General features: G+C 41.2%; 1 protein-coding gene across 2 annotated transcripts in view; it reads right to left on the reverse strand.

The window, feature by feature from the left end:
- Positions 1–293: 293 nt before the first annotated feature.
- RASSF3 (Ras association domain family member 3) overlaps positions 294–26,937 on the reverse strand; it is a 36,783-nt gene continuing 10,139 nt past the window's right edge. The window contains exons 2-6 of one of the 2 annotated variants that reach the window (XM_084810590.1): positions 14,348–14,413; positions 7,658–7,765; positions 6,678–6,945; positions 5,303–5,418; positions 294–4,281 (exon numbers count right to left, since the gene is read on the reverse strand). In XM_084810590.1, the coding sequence (XP_084666716.1) occupies positions 4,132–4,281; positions 5,303–5,418; positions 6,678–6,945; positions 7,658–7,765; positions 14,348–14,359 (654 nt within the window). In that variant the 5' untranslated portion in view covers positions 14,360–14,413 and the 3' untranslated portion in view covers positions 294–4,131. The remainder of the gene's footprint in view (positions 4,282–5,302; positions 5,419–6,677; positions 6,946–7,657; positions 7,766–14,347; positions 14,414–26,937) is intronic. The other variant, XM_084810591.1, reaches the window with a different exon arrangement.

The raw sequence follows: 26,937 nt of genomic DNA on the forward strand, positions 1-26,937 counted from the left end.
CATGGATGATCCAGTGCTGAGAAACCACCTACTGCATCAGGCTGGCACAAGGAGACCTGCCCATATCAAGTACCACTCATTTGCCTGTACATTAACATACATATGATAAGTATCAAGCTTTTATCAGCAATTTGGGGTGGGGGTGGGGAACTGAATTGAGGCAACCCACTTTTATCCAGGATTATCAATGCTGCAAGGGACAAAAGAGTACGTGGAGGAAGGAGTGCATGGAGCAATCGGTGGTGTCATAATCTGTACCTGGAAGTACAATAAGCTTAACCAATGCATGAACAATGGAAATGGACATACCAGTGTCAACTTCAGCTTTAATGATGTAACAGTAACTTGTTATTTTAGTAACAACTTCAAAGGGAATCAAAGCTTCCATATAAAGAAAGATTTTCAAAATAATAAATAGTACAGTTTTTCAAAAGGAAAAAACCACAAACTTAATTTCAGTGTTTCCCACATTGCCCTCATTCAGGTACTACCAAACAGTCAACACATAAGTTTTGCAACATCTTTGACAGGTGAAGAATCTGAAACTAAAACAAAATTAAAGTCAAATCCTACATTAAAAAAAAAAAACTTTTAGGTCACCATTGACTTATAATTTAAAAAGTAGCTGTAGCAACCAATCTGTTTGAAGTTTAAGAATGGGCTAATGTAAATTTTTTTCCTACTCAAAGCTGTAGTTCATAAACACTTGAAGATAAAAGATTTGGGAGTAAAACAGTTAAAAATTCAAGTAATTTTTTTCAAAATTCACATTCTTGTACATTGCCATTTCTAGATTCAAAAATAGTATTTAAATCTGAACGTCAAAGTTCCAAACATTACATTGTCTAAGCAACTTGCAGTATTCCACAGCTGGCTGGGGAATGCTGGGAGTTATAGGGCTTTTTTTGGTCTACACATGCATATGATTGTAACCTAAGTGAATAAGGGCTGGTTTAGAGGTTAACTGCTCTCACATGTAGGCTATGGAAAAAGAGCTAAGCTGAAAAATGCCCCCTCCCAATTTCTTTGTCCCCAACTGGGTGTGGCCACTTTAGCAAGGGATGTGTGTGACAGACAGAATGAATATGAAAGAGCGATTTTTCCTTCACTCCCACCAGCAGTGGTGTTTCCTTTCTCTGCTATTGCTGGGCACCATTACTGTCAAAGTTCCTTCCTTTCCAAGCAGGAAGCATCACTCCCTCTTCCCCAGCTTTCGCTACCTGGTACCTTCCAAATATTTTGGACTTCAATGCCCATCAGTCCCAGCCAACATGGCCAATGATCATGAATCTGGGAGGTTGTAGTCCAAAACAGCTGAAGGGCCACAGATTAGGGAAGACTGCTCTACCCTCACTCTGATGGTATCCATTCTGAACCCAAATTGGACAACAGGAGTGGAAAAATTGCTTACTGAGGATGAGTAGGAAACATTGTTTACTGTTCCTGTCCTTGCTCCAATTTGGTTTCAGGATGTAGCCAAATCAAGATCAAGGACAAAAGGAAGCAATGTTTCCAGTCTGGAAAGGAAGGGGAAAGGTGGCACTTTGAAAATATACAGTACCCAGCAGTGGAGAGAGTGAATTAATATGCAGAGGTAGGAACAAAACTGGTGAGTATGGGGATGAAACTGTCCCCCCCTCCCCCATTTTAGCTGAAAAAGCGTGACTGAAAACTTTAATCTCAGCTGTAGTGGAAAAATCCCTTCTCTTTGGTGACACGTTATAAAGAAGCAAGGCTTGATGTATCTTGCCATGGGCAGAGAAAGCATGCTTTCTCTGCAATAGCATCTCTGTTGGGAACTAGGGTGCGTACTTTGTACACAACTAGGTGACACATTTAAGGAAGAAGTAGGGACGTTGCAGATGTCTGTCTGAGGCTCGAGGCCTGGTGAGAAATTGCTAGCTCAGCTGCCCTTCCACCTCCGCTGGACGCCAGTCTGCAGATCACTGAGCTTGCCCGGCTCGGCATGTGCCAAGCTGGGCAAGCATGGTGATCCCTGATCCCGCGCCAAGCTGCAAAATGGTGGCTCAGTCTTTTTCTTAAATCCCCATTTGCACAAATGGCTGTAAAGTGGCCATTTATGCAAGATTACAGCTGTAAAAGGGTGGCACGGTGAAGGGAGCGGGAGGCCGCACATCGCTTGCTGAGCACCCACAGATCGCCCAGTGGCATGCCACCCACAGCGAGCAGGGGCAGGCAGGCAGCGCGTGACCCAGTGAATTTGTCCCTCCCTAGAAAGAGGCATTTAAATGTTAGTACTTCCATCAACACAGGTAAGGGCTTTTGGGTGGCTCACACATGGGAGCAATAATATCTAAACTGAACTGTTCAGGTGACATAGCATTTGCAGAAAAATAATTCTAACCCATGTCAACCATACCCCGCACCACTATCCTATGGGAATTTGACTATGTCTCCAATAAACTAAAGACACACACAAAGTATTACAGTATTACATGTGAAATAAAACTCCAAACAAGATATGCCACTGATTATTTGGTAACTAATTCTACTTCTAATTTACTTTTAACACTTTCAGTATATCAAGATTGTCTTGGCAAATTTAAAAATTAGAATCTCCCTCAAACTTCCAATATTTTGAGGGGGAAAAGCAGCCAAAGTTTAATATGAAGGCACTCTTCTTCAAGAGAATATACATGTTGGTGTTCAATATAATACCCACCAGGTGTCCCCATAGTGGCAGATATTCCTCAGAAATTTCAAAATTAATGCCCAAAAAATTAGAGGGGGAAAACAATTGCTGACCATGATTCTCTAAAGTCTCTAAATTAAAGTTATCCCAAGTCAATAATTGTTCCCCTAGGTGGCTGTACATATAAAACTTAAAGCATGTACTGTTATACATTTATATAAAAGTATGTAATGCACACCCATTTCTTTGGTTTCAATTACCATACATACTTGGAAAAAATAGTTACTCAAAAGCAAAATTCTTCCTTCTCCTCCTCCTATAGAATTTATCTTGCACTTAGTTCAGCAGCATACAGAGTCCTAGGCAGCTTTTGAAACATTTACAGTTTAAAACCATAGATAAGTCAAGTCACTCACAGCACAAGGTAATATACGTACAAACGCTAGATGTCTGCTATCCTGCCTCATACAGAAGGAAGAATTTTGTCTTTCTTTGATGTAGGATGACACTATGTTATCTCTTTTTAAGTAGTAAAAGTTTGTGCTGAGATAAATTCAACTGCATCTTTAGACATTCAGTAATTCCAAGAATTCTGCATTAATTCTTTCATGCTGATGTTTTTACTCATGAAAGCCTCAATCAAGTATTTGAGCATATCATAAAGCACATACAAGATTGTGACCAATGTGTACTGCACATCACACACAGTCCTTATGAGCTCAGTTTCCATTATATTTAGTAAATCCTATCTCAATAATAACATTGAATATATTAATTTCAGTAATACTTAAACAGCATAAATGCTCAACTGTCTTATCTAATACACTAACCAACTTGCAAAATAACTTTTTCTCCCTTCTGTTTCTACATCCTCACCTCTTTATCTTTTGCCTTCTTTCCAACTTCCCCTCTACCTTCTTTCTAACTTCCCTTCTACCTTCTTCAGTTCAGATTGCTTGAACATCTTCTACACAGCATTTGGAATATATTTTTCACCCCTCCTTCATATAAAAATAATTTGTTTTGCAAAAGTACAGAGAAATGTTTGAAGAAAGGTAGTGCAAATCAATTTTTATATCAAACAGTGCACTAATTCTTATTCAAAACTGAGCTTGGGTTTACAATAAAATTTACATTTGCACATCCTTCGTTTTAAAAGCTACAAATTAACATTAAACCAAATAATTTCTCTGTTTCATAGTGTCTTTGAAAATAGACTCGTCATACAACCACAGCTAGCATGAAGCAATCTGGTAAAGACTAACGAAGCACACACAACAGATACCAGCAAATATTGCAGTTTTTCTTTGTTTCTACATGCAAGATGTAAAGTATGTCAATTTACAGAATCACCTCAATGATACCAAAATGGTCATCTGTTTTAAAGAGACAATCTACTCTTGCTCTGGGTACTTGATTTGGCATGCTACTCGATACTTGGTAATGCACATTTTTCCTGAGTGTTCTTTGGCTCCATTTTAACCTGGTTTCCAAACCCCACCAAGGGCTTCTTCAAGTTTGCCTCTGTATGCTGCATAGCGTCTTTTTAAGATTTGTAACTGCTCATCTTCTTCCTTGTCCAGTATACGTAAGAAGTTCTGTAGCTCTGGAAAGCTAAAGGCTTCCCACTGCAAAAAAAAAAGGTAAGAAAATGCATGTAACAAAAGTACTCAATAGCAACGGATGGGGGCAGGGTTGCAGTTCTCACTGAATTCTGCTTACTACCAAACCACAGAAACCCATAAATCTAGTCTCCTATGGGCTGTTGCCCAAAATTATATGAAGTGAATAGATAAACCTGTACCGAAACCTTCCACGTTGCTGCTGTTACGTATTTGAAATTGTATTTTATTTTAACTGGCTTATTTTAAAATTGTTTACATTTTAAGAATTTTATTACTTTGATACCAAATTTTACTGTTTTTATACTGCCTTTAGAAGATCACACTCTTGAAATGCAGCTAAGAAATATATTAAATAAAATAAATAAGTGTTACTCCGAAGTAAAAAGTAAAATAAAATCTTACAAGTCTCAAACATCACGCACCAGCAAAGCAACAGACCTGCCTGAATATGCACTGGTTCTTTTTTTTAAGAGTGGGAAGGGAAAATCACATATTGTGTTTCAATGAAATATATGGTTTTCATCATACGTAAATTCTGAGGCAAACCAATTGCCTCAATGGCCAAATTCACATGTAACAACATGCAGAACAAACCTGATTGAGCCTTGCTTACAAGTAATTTTCTTTACTTCTGCTTTTTATTTTTGAACCACAGTTCTCCGTTATGTCCGAAGTTGGAGAACCGTGGTTCGTAAAAACCAGTATGCTCAAACCACTACTTTCTGAGGAGTGAAGGGAAGGGTCAGAAGAGATCTGTTGCGGAAGTATCTTTCTGCTTGTAGAAAACTCAACCCCTCGTCACTTTCATTTCTGTCACTATTATAGAGAATGAAAACTCTTAAAGCATGGATTTAACTGACCACCAAGCAGCTCCTTTTTGTGTGTACAGTGAGCCTGAGTGTACTCTTGACAAGCATCTACTAGAAACGGTACACATCTAATGAGAAATCCTGGCAATGAAATAGGTGGCCTTGATGATCCTTAAGAACCCTTCCAAGCTACTATGAATACAGATGCAGCTTACCAAAACCTCTCCAGTTTCATGCTCACGCAGAACAAAGCTAAGCATGTCTATTCTTGGGCCTGCCACCAACCGCAAATAAAGAGGATGTTCGGTTTCAGAGAGCTTGCACATATAAACTGCAGACAAGATTACAAAAGAAAAAAGTAAAACTGCATATAAGATCTATGTTGAACTAGAACCAGAATCAATACATGCATGAAAACCCCCAAAATTAAAATGTTATTACATTACACAAATGAAGAATTATGACCCAGGTATGACAGAATGATGCACATGAATAATTACAACTGATTGAGTCACTGCATGGTTTATGGCATTAATATCCTGCCTTTCCTCGTAGCCGCTCAAGGCTGAGTACATGACCTCTCCTCACCCCTGATTTTATCCTTACAACAACCCTCTGAGGTAGGTTAGACTGAGAGTCGGTGACTGGCCCAAGGTCATCCAGTGAGCTTCATGACAGCTCTAAGGTACATATCCAAAACAGAAGAAAAAACTATCCAAAATATATATTCAATATAGGTAATACAGAGAAAAAAAGAATCTGTTCCAAAACGGGAAGTTAGTTAACTATGGCAGAGCAGTGAAGCCTCTTATTTAGATCTGGGAAACTACAGTTACCAGGTTCAGAACAAGCCAGGATACTGAAACAACTTCAAACTCTGTATCTATATCCTGGATTGTTCTGAAGCTGGTAACCCTAGTTTTCTGGTTTGGATAAACCAGGAAACTATGTGTAATTAGAGGCTTCCTGAAAGGTCTGCAAAAGGTTCATTCATATTCCTGTGGCAAAGAAACCCTGCACTTGTCCTTTTAAAGGCTCCACAGCTGAATTTTTTGCCGGTGCTAAATGCCAAAATACAATAGTCCAGTTGCGGGAATGTGGCCCGTTGTGGTGGTGGCTCCCCAGGAATGGAAGGTGGCTCCCAGACCCGCTTAAGAAGCCCACTCCTGTTCTAAGCAGATATCAGGGCTCTATGACTAAAGGTTTAGGAAGAGGCACCTAGGTTGTACAGAGGCTCTATTTAGTAGCAAACTGTATGTGTTAGCTGTTAGAGCACCCAGTTAGTATGAAGAAACACATGAATTTAAAAATGGAAAACTTGATTTTAAATATATGGTTTATATTGGTCTTTTGTCTTCATTTAAAATCAGTCCCCTGTGCTGAATAACTCTAATCTTTACCAACATGCTCCAGTCTCAAAAATCATGGCTTACTGAATAACTCTAATCTTTACCAACATGCTCCAGTCTCAAAAATCATGGCTTAATCCCCAAATTTTACAGAGAGTAGATATATGAAACTGAACCTCTTTCCCTAACCCACCCACCCTGCTCATTTCTTCACCAACATTCAAAAGATCTAGTAGCATACCTTGATCTTCTTTATGACAACGTTTATAAAGTGCAAACTTGGCAGGATTATCAGCTACCAGAAACTTTTTAAGCAAGGCCTCAATAACTTCATGGACAGTGTTAGTGCTGCTGATATGAAGAGTATTCATGTAGCCCTTAGGCAAATAGAAGGTTGCCTCGTTGTTGTTGTTGTTGTGCTTCCCTGGATTCACAGAATCCCGTACTGTGATGGGTCTGCACAGTTCCATCTGAACTTTGATGAAGCCAGTGTATACTCCGCTGGAATTCTAAAATATAACCACACACACACACACACACGATGAAATCATATTCATGTTCTCCAAATATCTAGAAGTTCAAAGAATAGTTTACATTTCCACCTGGCTGCTGGGAGGAGAGAGAGAGAGTGGAGCGAGTGCAAAATCTGCTTTAGAAGGAGACTGCCATTTGGATCCTGTCCCCCCACAACTGTCTCCAACAGTGGGAAGGGCCATGGCGCAGTGGCAGAGCACATGCTTGGCATGCAGAAGGTCCCAGGTTTGATCTCCGGTACCTCCAGGTAGGGCTGGAAAAATTTATTCCCAAAGCACTGGAGAACCACTGTCAGTCAGTGCCAACAACACTGGGTTTGACCGGCCAATGTTCTGATTTGGTATAAGGCAGCTTCCTATGTTCCTAATGACCATCCTGCCTGGTCATTATGTAAGAGCTAGTGCCAGGAATTTGGTTATTTTCATCTTTCCTCCTTGTTCCATCTTCCTTTTGTCTTCTGTCTAAATAGACTGTAAACCATTATGGTGGAAGTTGTCTATTGCGTAATGCTCAGGAGTATTTTAAGCACTAATACACACACAGTGAAGAAATAAATACTGGCAGCACGCTGTAATATGAACATATTTTCTAAGTTCACATGCCAAAAACACAACAGGGATTATTTAACGCACCCCTCCAACCACCCCTTTGTAACTACTCAAAATAAAAACCATACACAAGTCTTACCAACGTCATCTTCAGCTTGTCTGTAACATCTGAATTGTACATTTGGACTTTTTCCTTGATTGCTTCTTTGGTGAGGTAACTGTGAGTTTCTCCCTCTTTCTGGACATCCTAAACCAAAACACATTGAGGATTTCAAAGATACAGGAAAAAAATAGTACTACGTGTTATTAATAACAAATTGCATTTATTTATTTATTGCATACCTATTCCACCATTTTTTGCTCTTGCAACCGACACCAGCTTACATGGTCCTCCTCCTCTCTACTTCATGCCTGAGTAGGGACTAGAATCCAGATTTCCAAGTCCCAGACCAACACTCTAACCCAGAGCTTTCCAAACTTTTTGTGTTGGTGACACACTTTTTAGACATGCATCATTTCGTGACACGGTAACTCAGTTTTACTAGCAAACCGGAGGTTAAACTAACCCATTATAAGAGATACGGACACATACATAAATTGTAATAACGAAATGTACGGGGATACAACATATCTCATGAAAACCTTTCATTTATATTTTTAAAAATATATGATTTGTAAGATAATAATATACATTGTTGTCATTTATGAGTAACAGTATGTAAATATGTGCAAGAATTTAAAAAAGTTGAATAACGCCAATAACTACTTACCATTTTAATGGGATATATGAGGTTGATGGGATGAACACAGCTTTTCAATATTTGGTGGAATATTAGATAAAGACACTCGCATTTCGTCATCAAGCTTCCACGTTTCAGTGTCTTTAAGTTTGCCATCGTTGAAAAGGATACTTCACAAATGTATGTAGTACAAAACTGCAGAAGAATTTTTAACGCTTTTTTAGCTATGTTTGGATGCATTTTTGAAATGTGAATCCAAAAGCTGTCTAAGTCATCCTGTTCATGCATCATTAACAGATTTCGATCATTTTTTATGTCAGCTAATTCTTCTTCTTCAATAAGTTAAAAATTCCTCATTGCGGTTGAAAGAAATGGATTTCTGATCCAATCATAGTCTTGGATTTGAACATTTGGGAAGTAATGATGAACTTTCTCTCCAAGCAATGATAAATGGTCAACAATTAACGAGCTGATATCACATTTTAGCTGGCACTCAGCAGTTTTGGAAAACATTTCAAAATTTCCTTCTTTCACTTTTCTTTTCCAAATTGCTATTTTGTCTCTCATAGCACAAATTTTATCTACCGCTGTTAAGATATTTTCTCCTTTTCCTTGCATACTGGTGTTTATTTTATTCAAATGTTCAAATATGTCAGCAAGATATGCCAATTTTGTGCACCAAAGTTTGCTTTGAATTAGATTGCAGAATTCATTTTGCTGATTTTCCTCAAAAAGTTTAAGCATCATTTCCCTCAATTCATATACACGACAAAGCACTTGACCTCTTGAGAGCCAACGAACTTCTGTGTGTAGTAGAAGCTTTTTAAACCTTGCCCCCATGTCTTCACAAATATGAGCAAATAATCTTGATTGAAGAGGTCTACTTTTAATGTAATTGACCATTTGAACCACTTTGTCCAAACCTTTCTTAATTAATTTCCAATGGTTTGCGCGACTAGTGCTTCGCGATGTAAAAAGCAATGAGTAATTATAATATTTTCATTCTCTTTCTTTGCTAAAGCTATAAAACCTTTTGTTGAACCAACCATTGAGGGTGCGCCATCTGTGCATATTCCTACACAATTTAACCATTGCAAATTATTTTCCTTCATGAAGCAATCAAAAGTTTTAAATATATCTTCACCTCTAGTTCTCATTGGAAGTTCTAGACAACACAAGAATTGCTCAATAATTCTGTAAGTATGAATGAAGCGTATAAAAACAAGTAATTGTGCTAACCCACTGACATCTGTTGCTTCATCTAATTGCAATGTAAAGATCATATTATCGTCTTGAAAAATATCCTTCATTTGCTGCTTAATGTCATCAGACATGTCTTGAATACATCTTCCGATTGTGTTATCTGCCAAAGGGATTTTATTAACTTCTATCTCAAATTCGGGCCCGAACATTGTTCGAACAATAGCACAGCAAGATTCCTTTATGGTGGTTTCGGCAATAGCGTGTGGGTCCTTGTTTTTGGCAATTATTTGAGCAACCAAGTAACTTGCCTTTTGAGCTTTCTCTGATGTCTTCATTCTCTTTGTGAATGATGCAGACTGCTTCTTTATAGATTTTGAAAGCTCAATAAAGTATCCTACTGGTTTTTCTGACAAATGACAGTGTTTTGAGGTAAAATGACGCTTTAATTTATTTGGTACCATACTTTCATTTGCAAGTATATCCCCACAAACTAAACACTGGGGATGAGGATTGTTTTCATTACCAGAAAATGTGAACCCCAGTTTCATATAATCTTTACTGTATAAACGAATCTTGGAAATTGTTCCTTTACACTTCTTACGTACTAATACAGACCGTTCAACAGTTGATTCTTGCGTAGCTTCCTCTATAGCCGCTACATTTTGTTCATTGCAAACATCATCTTCACCAGCTTTCCTTTTCTTAATTAGAAAGGTATCCATTTTACGGGTAATTCAACTGCAATTTAATGAATAAATCTATGCAAATTCATTTCTAGGTTTTAGCATTAACTAAATATGAAAATAACAGGACTGTTTTTAGCGCTTTATCTTTCTCTGTTTTTTCTTATGAAAATAACAGCACCTGCGCTCCACTCCCACCGCGATAAAGTGAGATAAAGATAGGAATCAGGACCAGGAGAAAATGTGAAAAATAAACAAAATTAACTAAAGTATTTACAATACATATTAGGACACATAGGTCCAGGTAGGAGCTCAGCTGCAAAAACACATGAAGTAGAGAAGCAAAAGTCCAACAAAAATGGTGTAAATATATATGTCTCACTACAAGGCTATACTGCTGTAAATATTTGCAATGCCTATGTCCAGAGTCCAGTTCCAGCACTCTCCAGTAGTACACTGCCAGTGGGTGGTTAATCCACAATTACAGCAGAGTAAAAATAAAAATAAATGGCAGAAATCAACTGAGCTCCGTTCCGACTGGCCAAGATGGCGGACGCCCCCTCGGTGCAGTCCCAGGTGGCGTTTCCACCTGTGTGTTATTTTGGCCTGGCCGCGCGGCAGCACGGTGCAGAAGTCCGCGAAGGGCACACCCAAAACCACGCAGGGCTGGTGGCTGCTGCCACTTCTCCGCGCCGGTGTCAGCCGAGCTCTGCTCCCAGGGCAGTGCCTCCCTTCCCCTCTCTTCGCCCTGCGCCTCTACCTTTCTGGGGAGCGCAGGCTCAAAACTCCTCGCCTGCGCGGCGCAGCCCTCCCTGCTCTGGGGGCGTGCAGCGGGCCGTTGTTCTCACCCGCTGCCCTGCAGCCGCACCGAGGACGTGGGGAAGCCTCTTGCCCGAGCTGATTGCAAATTGCTCGACTAATTGCTCTGCTAACTCCACACTCCACGCGCAGCCAGCGTTACCAAACTCCTCGCTGTACCGCTCCAACACCGCCAATCACGTGCGTCCTGCATCAAGACGCCATGTGATCCTAAAGCAGCTAATGTTAAAGCACCTAAGCCTTAGCAGCTAAGCTGCTTTAACATTAGCTGCTTTAGGAAGTTCCGGGGGAGGGACCAAGCAAAGCAAACGTGAGTAAGGGAACTCCGCAGTGCCCTTCCGCACAATTTTCGCGCGACACACCTACACACTGCTGGCAACACACTAATGTGTCGCAACACACCGTTTGGAAAGCTCTGCTCTAACCAATACAGCACTCTGGCACTTTATTAATAATAATTAAGTAGTTATTGATTAACTACTAAAAACACTAGTACTGTACAGAAAAACTTGTTAAAAATTTAGAGCTATGCACCAAGGCTACAATGTAAATGTATGTGTTCCATTTACATTCCACATTACAGACATATATACACATATTTATATGTGTCTGCAGTGTTATACATATTTACCTCTTAACACATGGCTTTCATAGAATCATAGAATCATAGAACAGTAGGGTTGGAAGGGGCCTACAAGGCCATCGAGTCCAACCCCCTGCTCAATGCAGGAATCCAGGTCAGAGCATCCCTGACAGATGGCTGTCCAGCCTCGTCTTGAATGCCTCCGGTGTGGGCCAGCCCACTACCTCCCTAGGTAATTGGTTCCATTGTTGTATTGCTCTAACAGTCAGGAAGTTTTTCCTGATGTTCAGCCGGAATCTGGCTTCCTGTCACTTGAGCCCATTATTCCGTGTCCTGCACTCTGGGATAATCAAGAAGAGATCCTGGCCTTCTTCTCTATGACAACCTTTCAGGTACTTGAAGCGTGCTATCATATCTCCTCTCAGTCTTCTCTTCTCAAGGCTCAACATGCCCAGTTCTTTCAGTCTGTCTTCATAGGGCTTTGTTTCCAGTCCCCTGATCATCTTTGTTGCCCTCCTCTGAACCCTCTCCAGTTTTGATGAGATGGAGAGGAAGAACAAGCCCCATCACATTTCCGTGTTATCTGAAGCCTAAAAATGCATACACACACTTCAGGGCATGCAACGGGTAAGTGAATTTCTAGGCTTTGGACAAGATGCAGAAGTACAAGTCATGGCAACTGTATTATCAAAGGGCTTGCAAATGGCGAGTCAGAGTAGTATGGTGGTGGTATAGAGGCAGGATGTAGAATGCCCAGTTCAAATGTCTGCTTAGCTATAAAGTGAGCTAACCAACCAACCAACCTACCTCACAGCCTTGGTGCAAGGCTAAATGTCTCTGAGGTCCTTGGAAGGAGGACAGGATACAAATTACCCATTTCAAAGAGGATTTTTTTTTAGAAGAAGATGTGTAAAAGTGGAGAGAAAAGAATGCCTTTAATTCGTTGTATCTAATGGAGTTCTGTCAGTGAAACCAGGAGTGGAAACCAGGAGAAACTAGGATTTGCCCCTCCCCCGCAGCCTTCCACACTCCCTCAAAATCTGCTTCACAGCGCTGGGAAAGCCTCCAGAGCAGATTTTCAGGCGTCATTGACAGCTGCCCGGGGTTTGGGGGCAGGGAGAGAGACAGTCCCACCATGCCAGTGGACCTCCACTAGCACAACATTGCATTTAACGTATTGACCTGGTTTGCACAACACGACAGCCCACAGTGGGTTAATTTATCAGTGATGGGCTGTTGTGCCATGCTGGGCACCTGCAGGCACCATTTCTGCATAGCGCCCTTGGGTTGTCATGTTGTGCAAACCCAGGCGGCAGGAGTTGTCCGAGGGTTAGAAAATCCTCAAACCATGGCTTGTTGCGGTTTATCTAACTCTCTAACAACCCCTGCCACCTGGGTTTGCACAACACAACAACCCATGGCAAGCCAGGCGCCTGTGGGTGCCATGCAAAAATGGCCCCTGTTGGCATCTGGCACAATGCAACAGCCTCTGCTGGTAAATTAAGCCACTGTGAGGTGTTGTGTCGTGCAATCCAACCTGTTGTCTAGGACCCCAACCAAAGCTTTTTAGCATTTTTCAAATAAAAAAAAACATAGCCAAAGTTTTTTTTTAGCATTCTTCAAATGAAGATGGATCCTTCATCTTTAGGCTCCTTTTTCTTCCCCAAATGTGATACTGCCCACCAAATAACTCAAAAGCAATACGAAGAGCCACTAAATACATAGGAAGATAGGCTACTTAACACTTATTGGATTGCCACTACTTAGATATAGCTTTGCTGTAAAAGTAAGATCCCAATGCTTCCAAGGTATTTATTCCAAATGGTATAGTGATTTTTACAGTCCATTGTAAATCCATTCCCTAAGCACAGGATATATTTGTAAAAGCATTTATTCTCAACCCACACTAAAAAGTAATGTTATAAATATATTTCCATCACTTGCACAAATACCATATATAGTATGAAACTGTTTCAGTTCTCAATTTTAGTGAATCAAAGCATCTATTTAATTGTCGTAGCTTGAAAGTTATCTAGTCATGCACATCTAACACAGGACCAATATACCCAAATATGGCCAAGAATGATTACTGGACATTAATGCTCCAAACAAACAGCTTCCACTTAACCCGTTGCATGCATGTCAAGATCCAAAGAACTTCTCTACATTAAGCAAAAATCCCTCATCCTTATCGGGGCATTCTTCCGGAGTCTTTCAATGTTTCTGATGGGCTCCTTTAGATAGTGAACACGTGATTTGGAATTGAAAACTTCCCTTCTTGTCAATGCTCTATAAGTTCGATGAAACAGCGCCATCTAGTAGCTGAATTATAGTGCTGCACTGGCACTGCCAATATCGCACCATCACCTTTTATTACAGCTTATCTCCAATCTTTTTGAAAGCAGGATAAAGGGGGGATAAAGGGGGGAGAGCGCAGGGGACATCCTGGAGGTTGTCTACATCATGTAAAGCACCTGCTAACTTCCATGAGTAACCAATCATGAGCGTGCAATAAATCACTCGTGTAGAGAAGCTCTAACTAACTCTGTCATTTTTGTGTGTAAGCTATTCTAAAAGCCATTAGGACTATGGAATTCTGAGAATACCAAACACTTTAGACCGGAAGTAATCAATTTGTGGCCCTCTTGCTGTTTTGGCCTATAACTACCATCAGCTGTAGCCAGCATAGCCAATGGTGAGGGATGGTGTGAGTTGTAGGGCAAAACATCTGTAGGGTCATAAGTTGCCCACCCCTTCAACAGCTGCTGAATAAGGGGGTAGCATATTCTTAAAGCTCTCACCTCCAAAAGCATCACCTGATCTGGTCATATCACTGGGAGCAATGGGACGAACTTCTATCTAGTGCTCTTGAAGTTAAAGGGATAAAGTTAAGATGATGATTAAAAGCATATAGTAATCATTACATTTATATTAAACACAGATACACCCTTATCTGTAATCAAAACCTGTTTATGTATAAGCTAGTTTTGTGACATCCTGGGAGAGCAGGTGGCATGATTTCATGCAACCTACTGTGGAAATCTCTGCTACAGAAAATCATGATATAAAGAGAACTAAAAATGTAACATAATTTGTTTGTGTCTGCCTGTGTGAGAGCGTGAATGAAAGAGACTTATATGTACTTGTGATACTAAAGTACCCCATCACGTTTATCATGATCTCATTCCAAAACCACCAGTTTTGTCATACCCTATATGGCTGTGTTTTAACTGCTGGCATGGAACCCAGTTCTAAACAGAGTTGGTTGTTTAAAGTTTGAAGGCTAAACTGCAAGAACAGCATTTAGACTCCTGGCACTTGATTTACAGCAAGAGGCACAGCAGGTTACAAAAAATAAGAAGGGTTTTGCTTTGCCTGGAACATACCCTTTGTACAGACTCATCATACAGTCTTTTATAAATTGTTCTAAATATCTTAGTATGTAAATGAGTAAGTTATGTGACACACCTTTCTGATTGGTATCCTGTCACATGTTTGGAACCTAGGATGGTGTCCTTTGCTCGGTGTGTGTGTGTGTGTGTGTCTGGATTGGAACCCTGAAAGTCTAGTTATCACATTTTGCATCCTCCTTTCCTCCAAAACGCTCAGAGTGGCCCACATGGGAGCTATCTACCTAGTTAACAACCAACACCACCCACTTGTTGGTTGTGATACAGTAGTATACTTTGGAGGCTTTCACAAAGAAGCTGTTATTTCATGGCACAACCTCCTACACTCTTCCCCCCCACCCACCCAACCGGACCTTTCCCCCCCTGAAAAATTGAACAATTTTGAATTATGAAATATTTTCTTTCAGAATTATGAATAAAATGTTTAAGATGAGATGTTCATATATTTCTACCCAACCATTACCCCCCAAAACAATTTGGAAAAACTATGTAATAGGAAGACTTTTATAGGAAAACTAGAGATGTAAAATTTCCTGAAATTCTGAAGTAAGATTCCAAGCATAGTTATTTCTTCCATTCCTTATTAAAATTATTGATCTAATGTTATCTTTTACTGATAGACATGTATGGATGCTCCAAGCCATGTGGTTTCCCAACATGTAACTAGAGTCACCATATCATAATATGAGAAGAAAATGTGTATTCTTGACAGTTTGGGCTTTGTTCTATAGAGTCCCGTGTTGCTGGTCTTGTTCTGATGAGATACTGTCACAGTCAATGAATGTAGCTCTAGAACCCACATGTGAGAGAAACACTGTAGGTTATCCCACCATTGCCAACACATGCAACAGAACAACATGTGGGTTATCCCACCTACTTTTCTTTTAAAACAAGGAAACTTTAAGGCTTGGGTCTATGGAACTCATTGCCACAGTTTTTAATAAAGTTCCCAGTTGGACCTCACATCTAGGGAATAACCTCACCTATAAAACCTTTAAACTTGACCACAAAAACAAGCCCTCTATACCTAAATATTGGCCTTAAAGGAACTCCGTAGCCTGATTCCTATGGTGTAGACATGGGCCTGACACTACCATTAGAGACAACCTTTCAAGATAAACAAGAATTAAGATGTCTATTAATGGGAATTCTTTACAAAGGGGGACAAAAAATGTCACTCTTCAAATAAATAATTGATATTGTTTAAGGGTGCAATTCTATGCATGTTCAAACAGAGAAGAGTCCTACAAGTCCCAGCATTCCCAAGCCAGCCATGGTGGCTGGTGAATGCTGGGAGTTACAGGACTATTTTCTGTCTAAACATGCATAGGATGGCACCCTAAAGCTTAAATTAAATATACTTGGCTACCGTTCCTAATAGCTAAGAGAATCTTCAGCTAAAAGCTCTCCAAAGCTTTTCCTTCAGACCAGATTTCACTAAACTCTACCCCAACAATTCCTCATAAACAGGAACAGATGCGGTATACTATTCTGCCTCTAGCATTTCCTGCTCCTTCCTGTTCCTAGGATGATTCAGATGTCTGAGGGACTACTTGCTGAAGTTCCCTCTGGTCAGACATAAAATAGGAACCAAGAACGCATTATGCATAACGTTGTTTTCTCATAAAATTATCATGTTTGGTATAATAAATTTAAAAGTATAGTTTATTCAGACAATAACTACACATTTACTGAGTTTACTTTTAAATTGTTTTTAATTGTAATGATAATTTTATGAGCAAATGAAGTTACACATAATACAATTGTAGGTTCCTAAAGTAACAAAGTGACATTAGATCTGTAAAGAGCGCTAAAAAAAGAAAAGAAAAAAGGATTGCATATTTTTCAATTTTTTCAAAAATGTCAATTTTTTTCCTGGGGGGGAAAAGGGGGGGGGACATTTTTTCCCCATGGCTTCAAAATTTCTGGAAATTTTACATCTCTAGGCTGAACACTCTACCACTGCCATAATCGTGTCACTGTGGCATGATAAATGTACTTACCTTGAGCTGAAATCTCTGACGCGCTTCACATGTAATGGCTAAGTATGGGCATTAGTTAGCTGTGGCCAGGCCAAAGTAAGTGAAGTCCTAAACAACCTAGAATGCTGGGCCGGATGTAAAGTGAGAGCAATGAGAACATGAGAGGCAGAATGCTCACTTGCTCCCACTGTACCCTGGTAATTCATGGGTTAAGCAACTCATTAATTGCTGTTACAGGTCACTGTGTGGCCTCCTGCCTCCTCTGCTTGGGATTCTAATGCCTAATATCCCTCTTCCCATTCTGGCACTTCCCATTCTGGTGGCAGGGTCTCAACGGCTACACTAATTATTATGAACAGAAAATCTCCAACAGCTTTAAATTAAGGCTGTGCACCACTTTGGCCCGAGGCCTGAACCCCGAGTTGAAGTGGGCCGCTTTGGGCCGTTTCAGGCCCCTTCTGAGGTGAAGCGGAGGGGGCACAAAGTGACCCAAAGCAGGTCAGGGGCTCTTAAAAGCGCTCGGTGCGCCCCGGAGGTTTGGCACCCTGGCCCAGCTGTGCCAGCGCCTCCAGCTCCTTACCTGAGGTGACTCACAGGAGTCACCGCTTCCGTCGCCTTACCTGAGGTGACTCACAGGAATCGCTGCTTCCTCCGCCACTGCCGCCACCTCCATTATTGCTGCCACTGCAGCTGTCATCACTGCTGCCAGCTTCTGAGCCCCAGACATGTGCCGGCTCTTGTTGCAGGGGGTTGCCATTTTAAAAATGGCGACTCCCATCAAAAAGAGCTGGCACTCATCCAGGGCTCAAGAGCTGGCAGCACTGGGCAGCAGCAATGACGGTGGCAGAGGACACCTCCACTTCTGCCACCGCTGCTATCATCACCACTGTCATCACTGCCCCCAGCCAGCGCATGTCCAGGGCTCAGAAGCTGGCGGTGGTGGGTGGCGGCAATGACGGTGACGGCGGCGATAGTGGTGGCAGTGACAGTGGAGGAGGCAGCGGCGGCGGAGGCAGCAGCCCAGGTAAGGAACTGGGGGTTTGCGCGGGGGCGTCAGGGGGGCGAATCCCACTTTGGGTTCAAGGCCAAGTTGGGTCGCCCCGCCGAATCACCCTGAGCCGAATTGGGCCTGCTGCCAAGGCCACGAAGTGGCTTCCACGTCGGATCAGGGTGTCCCTGCACAGCCATACTTTAAATTATATTTATATGCATCAGCTGAAATGTATTTTGGAAGCTGCAATGCCAATGGTTTTGAGAAGGAAAACCAAGTATTAAGTGATAATAAGTTACACTTGACTTATCTTCTGCAGTGGAAGCAAACAAACCACACACACATTGCCTTTGGACATTAGCCACCAAATCAGGTTGCAAACAAGCAAGTTATTCTACTAACTCCGGAAAGAGGCCATCAGGAAACGCAGCGAGAGTGGCTTTGTTCCTAAGAGCACATGGAATAATGTGTGTTGATTTTGTAATTCAAGGTTCAAACACTTTCTTCTTTTTTTAAAACAGCAACTTCTTTATTTGCATGCTCAGGAAATCAGTCACAAGGAAATGCTGCTGCTGCTCCACCTTTCCTTCAAGTCAAAGTTAAGACTTCAAGTAGAACTTGATAAAGCTCACAGTCAAGACACGTGGAACCTATTGTGCCTTGAGTGGAAAAAGGACAGGCGTCTACAAAATAGTAACCATTTATCAAAATTTGAGAAATTTTAAGCAGACCATTTCCAGTAATAAAAATGATTTGATATCGACAATATATGTCTGGTTTAAAGCATAGTGGAATTTTTAATTTTTCGTTGCCTTCAATCATTATTTTTGCTTTGTGTTTACCTGCTATTCTTTGCCATCACAAAGACTACAACTCCGCTTTTTGCAAATAATTTTAAATTAACCATCAGCAACCAAGGCAGTAATTTAAAAGGCCATTTACAGACAAATAGTTAAAATAAGAAAACTAAAATTATCATTGCTGGAGAAGAACTCCACCAAACTGCCACTGGTGAAAACATTTGTATTAAGGGAGTTTGATATGATAATGGATGCAATTCAAGCACAGCAGTAAACACATTCTCTCTCTGTAGGCCATGCATCTTTGACTTTGCACCTTGAGTGCGTTCCATTTTTAGCAAACGATTCCTAGCATGTTAGGAAGAGCGTGACAAATCAGCTGAGTATTCCATTCATCTGGTATTTTTCACTTCATATTATTCAACAGGTCCTTAAAATAATGATATGGCTTCAAAAATATAATGAACATACTGGGAGTCAGAATACAAATTATATGATTGCCTTCTGGTTCTAAACCTTGCCAGAGATATTGCTATCACGTTGTAAAATTTATCTCTACAACTAGCTTTTTCTTGGCTCAACTGTAATTTATTTTCTCAGGTTAATCACAGAAGCCCATGGGAAACACTTTGGGTGGTAAAATGAACCCACACCACTTTTTTACTCAGTTATCTACAACGCCTATCTTTTTCTCAGTTATTCACCTCAAGACACAAAAGGCACATAGAGCGTACACGGTTATCACTCCAACAGCAAATGTTAACACAAGAAGGCCACTCCATGCCGCACCAAACAAGTCACCGTCTCACATACCGCTAAGATCCTAGCCTAGATACAGTATGACAACAGAAATATTTTACCCAGGCCGAGTCCCCTAACCACTGCAGACGTTGTCTGAACATAAGTCTAGAAGGCATGCTTATTAGAAATTTAGAATCTGGGGGGCAGATAATTTTTGGCAGCCAATTTCAAGATTCTCTGGGCAACAGACAATTAGTGTTGTTAGGGAGAGGCCAAATTAAAACCCTTCTCCTGAAGAAGCTAATGTTCCCACCACAAAATAAAAGACTGAAACTTAGGATGGTACCCAATTGTGCTCCAGCACTAGTGCAAATGACGTTGCACTAGTGCAGGGGTGCAGAACCTCTGGCCTACAAGCCTAATCTGGCCTGCAAGGTTTCCAAGGCTTTAATCCCATGTGACTCACTCATATTTTATTTGGAAACTGAATTTACCCCCTTATCCTCAGCTTCAAGTAAGATTATTTTCCATAATCCTTAATCACTAATGGCAAGTACTATACTATTTTTATAACCTGTTCTTCCAACATATAAACTAGAGACATTGACAAGTGAAGTACGTCCTTGAAGTAAAAACATACATGAGGTCTTACTATACAGCATTAGATATTCCATTTTAATATTAATTTGGTTTGCTTTATTAGTTTGGTATTCAAAGGTTTGGATCCAGGCAGTTGCATGTAACACCTATCGAAATCAATTGGACAAGTTAGCTTACTGTTGGAACCAAGTTAGCTTCGACAGGATCCAATCCAGTGATTAAGGCTGGAATCCTATACCCACTTACCTGGGAGTAAGCCCCACTGAACTCAATGGGACTTACTTTTGAGTCACATGTACAGCGTTGTTCTGTAAACATAACTGCAGTAACTCTCAAACCGGGCTGAAAAAAAAAATCAGTTAATCTGACACTGGCCATAAATCTGGAAATTGCTGAAACAACTGCCCCACCCACAGTAATTATCATTTCAGTTAAACTTCGTAGGCAAGATAGATGCCACAGAAGTCAGGTGACATGGTAAAATTAAAAAGACGGAGCATGGTTTCTTGAGCATTTACAGTACCATCTTATACATGCCTACTTAGAAGTAAGCCCCACTGATTTCCCAATTAAGAGTGTATAGGTATACAGCATCAATTTACAACACTGCCCATTCACTTTGCACCATACCAATAACAACACAGAAAAACTCAGATCAATGTCTCTAGCTTTCATTGAGTGGTTCACTATCCACAAACTTTTCACAATAAGACAGATGATAAAGAATAGCTAGCCAGCTTTACTTTCTAGACTCCTCTTTCTTATTCAGCACCTTCTTCCTGAATTTATTCTAGGCTTTGTGTTTCCAAACGTTACTAAGGCTCTTAAAAGTAAACTAGCCATCATTTGTTTTCATTAATCCTGTAATGTAAGACCTTTTTCCTTTCCTCATGTTGTGCTCTCAACCTTCTTCTTCTCTGATATGCTGACAGACAGGCAACAGTCACGAAACTAGAGCCACCACCATGTTTGGGCTGGGGGTTGACAATGTGCCCTGATAGCCCCCCATCTCATCTTGGGTCACCTTGAGCAGACCTAGGAGGCATTCCCAGTCCTCCACCACCGTGAACTTCCCATAGGGAAGAATGCCCAAATAGGGCTACAGCGATCTGTTATTCAAAGTTGAAAGTTCAGTTCTCAGAGCACTGAAATCCTTTGGTGCACCTAAAGTTAGCTCTTCAGATCCCTGAAGTCCAAACTCTGTAATCAGCAGCTTTTCATAGACACCAATATTGCTTTTTCAATTGGCTGAGCAAATGTAACTGTTGGGTGTAATTGCCCATTGGGCATTCTATTTGTTTGTAAGTATAGTCAAATGCAAAGCAGTAACTCCATTGATACACCAAAATGAAAACTGATGTGTACCTTTACAACACTATTTTATATTTCAAGTTCAAACCCCAACTCAACCCTTGCACCTGTTTCTAAGGGGGACTAGGAAAGATGCAAGACCACACTGCAATGCAGTATCACAAGGAAACTTGCCACATACATTTTAGGATAAATCACCATTTGAAGTTTGAATATCAATTGACACCTGCACCCATTTTAAAGGGGAGAAGGGGAGAAGGAAAGATGGACAGTGCATCAGAACGCAAACTCCTGAAGCAAGACCTCTCAAAACATAGCTAGACCACTGTCTAGACCCCCTCCTGCATCAGATCACCAAATGCATATAATTCTCTGAGCCCTTATGAACATGGTTACATGTTTGCAAAGTTTTTATTAAAAACATTATTTGGGGTCTTGCGCAAGTGTGCAGGAGCACAAGATGGACTGTCCATTATTTAGGCCAGCATACCAATATTCCCCTCTTGTCAATGTCCTTGTCAATGTCATCCTCTACCTCAGGCACTTGCCTTGTCAGCGAACACCATTTTTTAAAAAAGGCTATTTGCGCCTGCCTGAAGAGTTCCTTCTCCTGCAGCCGCCAGCCACTTTCGGCTCCCCCCCCCCTTGTGCTTGTTGTTTCCCTCTACTGGTCTCCTTTGTAAGCTTTCAGATATACATATGGATTGCAGAGCAGTGACGGTGATCTGTAAAGATACGCAAATTGGGGGGGGGGCCTTATGAATGACTCCATTGTCATGAACAGATCACTCTCTGACCAATTTTGGGTTGCAAGCTGCCTCTACTCTGCAGAGGTGAAGGATCAACTTTAATAATCTGCCCTCACCAATGTATGGATCTGGATAGTTTCCCAATGTCCCTTTGGGAGATTAGCGCAGAATTGGTCTGCGCTCCTGCCGAGGTCCTGGTGAACTACTGGAATTAGGGGGTGACTAGGCCTCTCAATAACAATCACTCCTAAATGTCCTATGCCAAACTATAGCACAGAGTCGTATCAGCTCCTTGGTATTCTGAGGAATGAGACTGATGAAATGAAAGTAAAAAACAAGAATGCAGATGGCAGAAGACTTGATGTAAATATGACCCATTTTAGGGCCTACTCTGTGGTTGCGATGGTGGTGAAAAAAGCTAATTTCTCTACCAACTACACAACATTGGCCAACAGAACTCTTTTTGGTGGTCAGGGACCTACCTGGTACAGATCCAATGGATGGACAGTTGCAACCTTCAAAAGCCTGTTGTATTTAAATAAATATCAACATTTCCAAATTAACACTACATTCTAGGGAGAATGCTTCCAGTATCTTCCATATCAGACACCTGACTGCAATTTGCTTTCACACACAACTCCAAACCACTCTGTAGGTTCAGCTTTTGTGGTGTACTACAGGCTGATTTCTGGTGTTTCTTTACATACAGGTCTTGCCATGACTCCCTCTTCAACATAATCTTGTCTCACTGATAATATAATTATGTTAATTCCCCCAACCCCATCTGAGTTCCAGCGGTAACCTATCCTGTGCACTCACTTCCTCATTTGATGTTAAACTTGGAGGCAGTATTTCCAGTCACATAACCTTGTCTTTTCTGTTTTGTCAACATGCAAATACTCTTTCCTTGCAATTACTTCACCACTGAAGTTCTTCCCTGTGTTGCCCCATGCAGGCCTTGCTTGCTTGATGTCTGACCTTTGTATGAAAAACAAACACTGAGTTTGAACAGAAGAACCTCACCCCAACAGTCAAGAATGGTGGTGGGAATGTGAGGGTTTGGGCCTGCTTTTCTGCCTCAAGACTTGGATGGCTTGCCATCATTGACACAGCCATGAATTCTGCAGTGTATCAAAAGATTATAGAGGAGAATGTCAGGCCAACCATCCGTGAGCTAGAGATGAAGGTTGATGCAGGTCATGCAACAAGACAATGATCCTAAACATAGAAGCAGATCTACAAAAGAATGGCTGCGGAAGAATAAATTCCATGTTTTAGAATGGCCTAGTCAAGGTCTGGACCTAAACCCCATTTAAATGTTGTGGCAGGACCTGAAGCGAGCTGTTCATGCAAGGAAGCCCTCAAATGTCACTGAGTTGAAGCAGTTCTGTAAGGAGGAATAACAAACTTCCTCAAAACCAATGTGAGAGACTGACCAACAGTTACAGGAAATGCTTACTTGAAGTCATTGCTGCTCAAGGGGGTGCCACCAGGAATCTAAAAGTTCACATATACTTTTTCACACAAGGGCATTGAATGTTGAATAAGTCGCAGATAAATAAATGTTGAAAGACCTTCATGTTTGTGTGTCATTTGTTTAATCAGGCTATCTATTGTTCTTTATCTAGGATTATGAGGTTAGATTAATAACATTTTAGATTGGAAAGATACGACAATCCTGAGGGGTTCACAAACATTTTCTAGGTACTATAGGGCTAGGAAAGAATCCTGCCCCAAACCCTGGAAAGCTGCTGCTGCCAGACAGTGTCAATAATACTGAGCTCGATTGACCAGTGTCTTACTCAGTATAAGGCAGCTTTTAATATTGCTATGCTCTGGTGACAGAGGATTTCTCTCTTTACCCCTGAGGTAAGGATAGAGTAGCTCAGCTCAGTCACCATTGGGGCAGGAACACATATCCACACTGTCGCAAGACCTCTTGGTCTCACAAAATGAGGGAGGAAGACAGAAACGAATGTGGCTGAAGTCATCCATGAAGGAGTAGGGCAGATGAAGGTGTATGCCCCGGCAGTGGGCTGCTAAGGTTTGGAGGTGCCACGGAAGTGATAAGCCAGATCTAGGGTTACTTACAAGGAGATTTTATTGAGTTCAATCAGCACACAGGCGTACCCAATGATCAGACAGCTTCTCTGAACCCAGAGCCATGGGGTAAAATGGGTTTTATACCATACATGTCAGCAGTGAGGCTGCATGACAGCAGCAAGTGTTAATTAGCGTTCATCTGCAACTTTCCCAGCATAGACTAACAGTGCTTGTTCAAAAGGAAAATAATCAGAACTTTCCCAGCACAGACACCTGTGGCTTAGCATAAACAGAGCCTCACTTCTCAGGCACATCCTAGGCCCTGATAAGATACCAGAGCTTGTTAGCCTGGAATGTGCTGAGGTGGCAATATCGACCTTTGACTCATCTTACCAGCCAAGAGGCCCACTACCAAGGAAATTGCACTTATAATAAACCTAAAGAGAGCATTATGGATTTCTAGGCCCCTCTAAAACTACTGGTGACTTGGTTACAGGCCTGGGGCATTACAGAAGGCGAAAAAGAAGAATCTCTGGAGCTCCTGAGGGAGCTGTCTTAGAGCCTGGTGAGAAAGAGAAGGAAGCCAAGTGAGACGAACCATCCTCCATCCAGCTGAAGAATCACCGGGGAATCACAGCACAGACACTGTGTCCCTCCCAATCTTTTCACACACACAAACAAAAGGTAGGCAGGCATACAAGAGGAAGCACAAGAAGTTTTAAATGGCTATGGAGCCAAATGCTTTCTCTTCTCCTGGCCAGCAGTCCCATGGCCTACGCCTGGTTCCCTTTTCCACTGCTGCTGTGTGCTCTGTACCCTTCTTTGGAGGCTGTCCACTTGGTTCTGTGGGCCCCATGCAAAGGAATGCCGCTCTTTCTTTTTTAAATACACTTTTGGTAACCACAGATAGAAGAAATCCACACCTTGCCCTCTAGTTTTCTCCGTGTCCCCCAAATCCTTCTCTCTCAGCCCCCTGCCCCCCCCTTCTCTGGAAAAACTCAGAAGTTTGAGGCTTTTTGACACCATCAGGCTGCAACCCTACACAGAACTTACTAGTAAGTTAGTAAGACAGTGAAGACAGTGTTGAAGACAGTGGGAATTGCTTCTGAGGAAGTATCTGAAACTTAAATCTCCTTCAGCAGCAACAGTGGGGTGGGCGGGCTAAATCAGTGGCGCTCTCTCTCTCTCTCTCTCTCTCTCAAAACTGCTTCTTGGACATGTACAATGAGATCAACTGAACTTCTAAGTAAAGTAATATTTAACGAGCCAATAGGAAATTTAGGAGGAGAAGCTTTTTCCATCACTTCATCTGCATGCCTGAAAAAGCTTCATATGCTAAATTTCTTTCTATCACACAGCAGGTATAAGTATGCAAGCCCTACCAGAAAAGCTGTGGCAATCTTGTCTGAAGCGTTGAGGGCTCAGCCATAGCTAACATAATGCTTTTTCTACTGGGTATTCAAAATTGACTGTGAAAAGAGAATTCCTGCCACAATCTTATGCCCAATACAAACTGAACTCCATGCTTCTTACTTCAGAGTAAACATATGTATAAGATTGGGGTGCAAGTACAGTGTGCAAGAAAGCTTTTTTTTGTAGTAGTACAGTTCATTCAGGATGTGTTATTTCGAAGTAAGTTTTCCAAAATGTTTCTTTATAAAACATACCCCGAGTGCACTGCTACTCCTCCACTAGCTTGCCCTTAAAAAAAAAGAAAAAAGTACCTTGAACAGCTATTGGCAAGCAGTGTAACATCACAAACTTCACATGGAACTTCTGGATCCATGTGAAACGAGATAGAAGCTATCCCGTTTCAGGAACTTGTTACTTTATAGGCATCATTCAGGCAGTGCGGATTTAAAATAATTTTTTCTCAGTCACAAAACTGAGCTATTCAAACTATATTATGGCTAGGTAGCAGCAATGAGAGGCCCCTGGGCCAAATTCAGACCCTTGAGGGGCAATGCCTGTCTCTCCAGTTACAAACCCATAGGTGAAGGTGGTGTCAAAGTGCCAGCTGCAGCAATAAAACCAGCCACATGGGAGAGGGGGAAAATTGGGCCCTCCTCCCGTCATTCCCTTCTCAAAGTGTGCCTGATGCAAAACTAGTCGAACACAAGTTCTTAGCTGAATATACACTGAATGTCATTCTTATTGTTTTATTTTGTAAACTGCTAGGAAATCTTATGAACAGCAGTATAAAGATCTTTTTAATAATATACATATTGAAACAGGTCACTGAACCTAGATTAGCTGTAAATTTCTCCAGGCTCTTACAAGTATTGTTGATACAGGACGGCCTTTTTCACGTATAAATCTGGGGTACATGACCTAGTGATACTTTACGCATTTTTGCTCAATGACAAAGCAAGGATTTGCTCCATGACTATTAACCCATGCACTTAACCAACTGAAGTGAGTCATGTAATAGTAACAATGAAAGCCCGCTTTGGAACAAAAGTCTATATATGGCAGTTCACTAAGCAAAATGTTCTGAAATAATCCACTATGTTTATCTTTGTGTTTTAAGTTAGTACCTGCAGGCTATTTTGAGTTTTATATAGGAAAGGAATTAAGAATGTTCAGCCAGTCAGATCACACAAGTGGCTGAACATCCTAATGCTCTGTTTTCATAAGGGGGAGGAGGGGTACTTGGTCTCGTGACAAATACCACGCCTAAGCAAATCTTTATGGCAGAGATGCAGAAACTGTGAATGTTAAGATTTAAAAGGCCTATCAGCAATTCTGCTCTAACCTCAGCAGT

This window comes from Heloderma suspectum, chromosome 7 (genome assembly GCF_057233095.1).
Source record: "Heloderma suspectum isolate Gila_16-S chromosome 7, 16-S_ref, whole genome shotgun sequence".
Taxonomy (NCBI): domain Eukaryota; kingdom Metazoa; phylum Chordata; class Lepidosauria; order Squamata; family Helodermatidae; genus Heloderma; species Heloderma suspectum.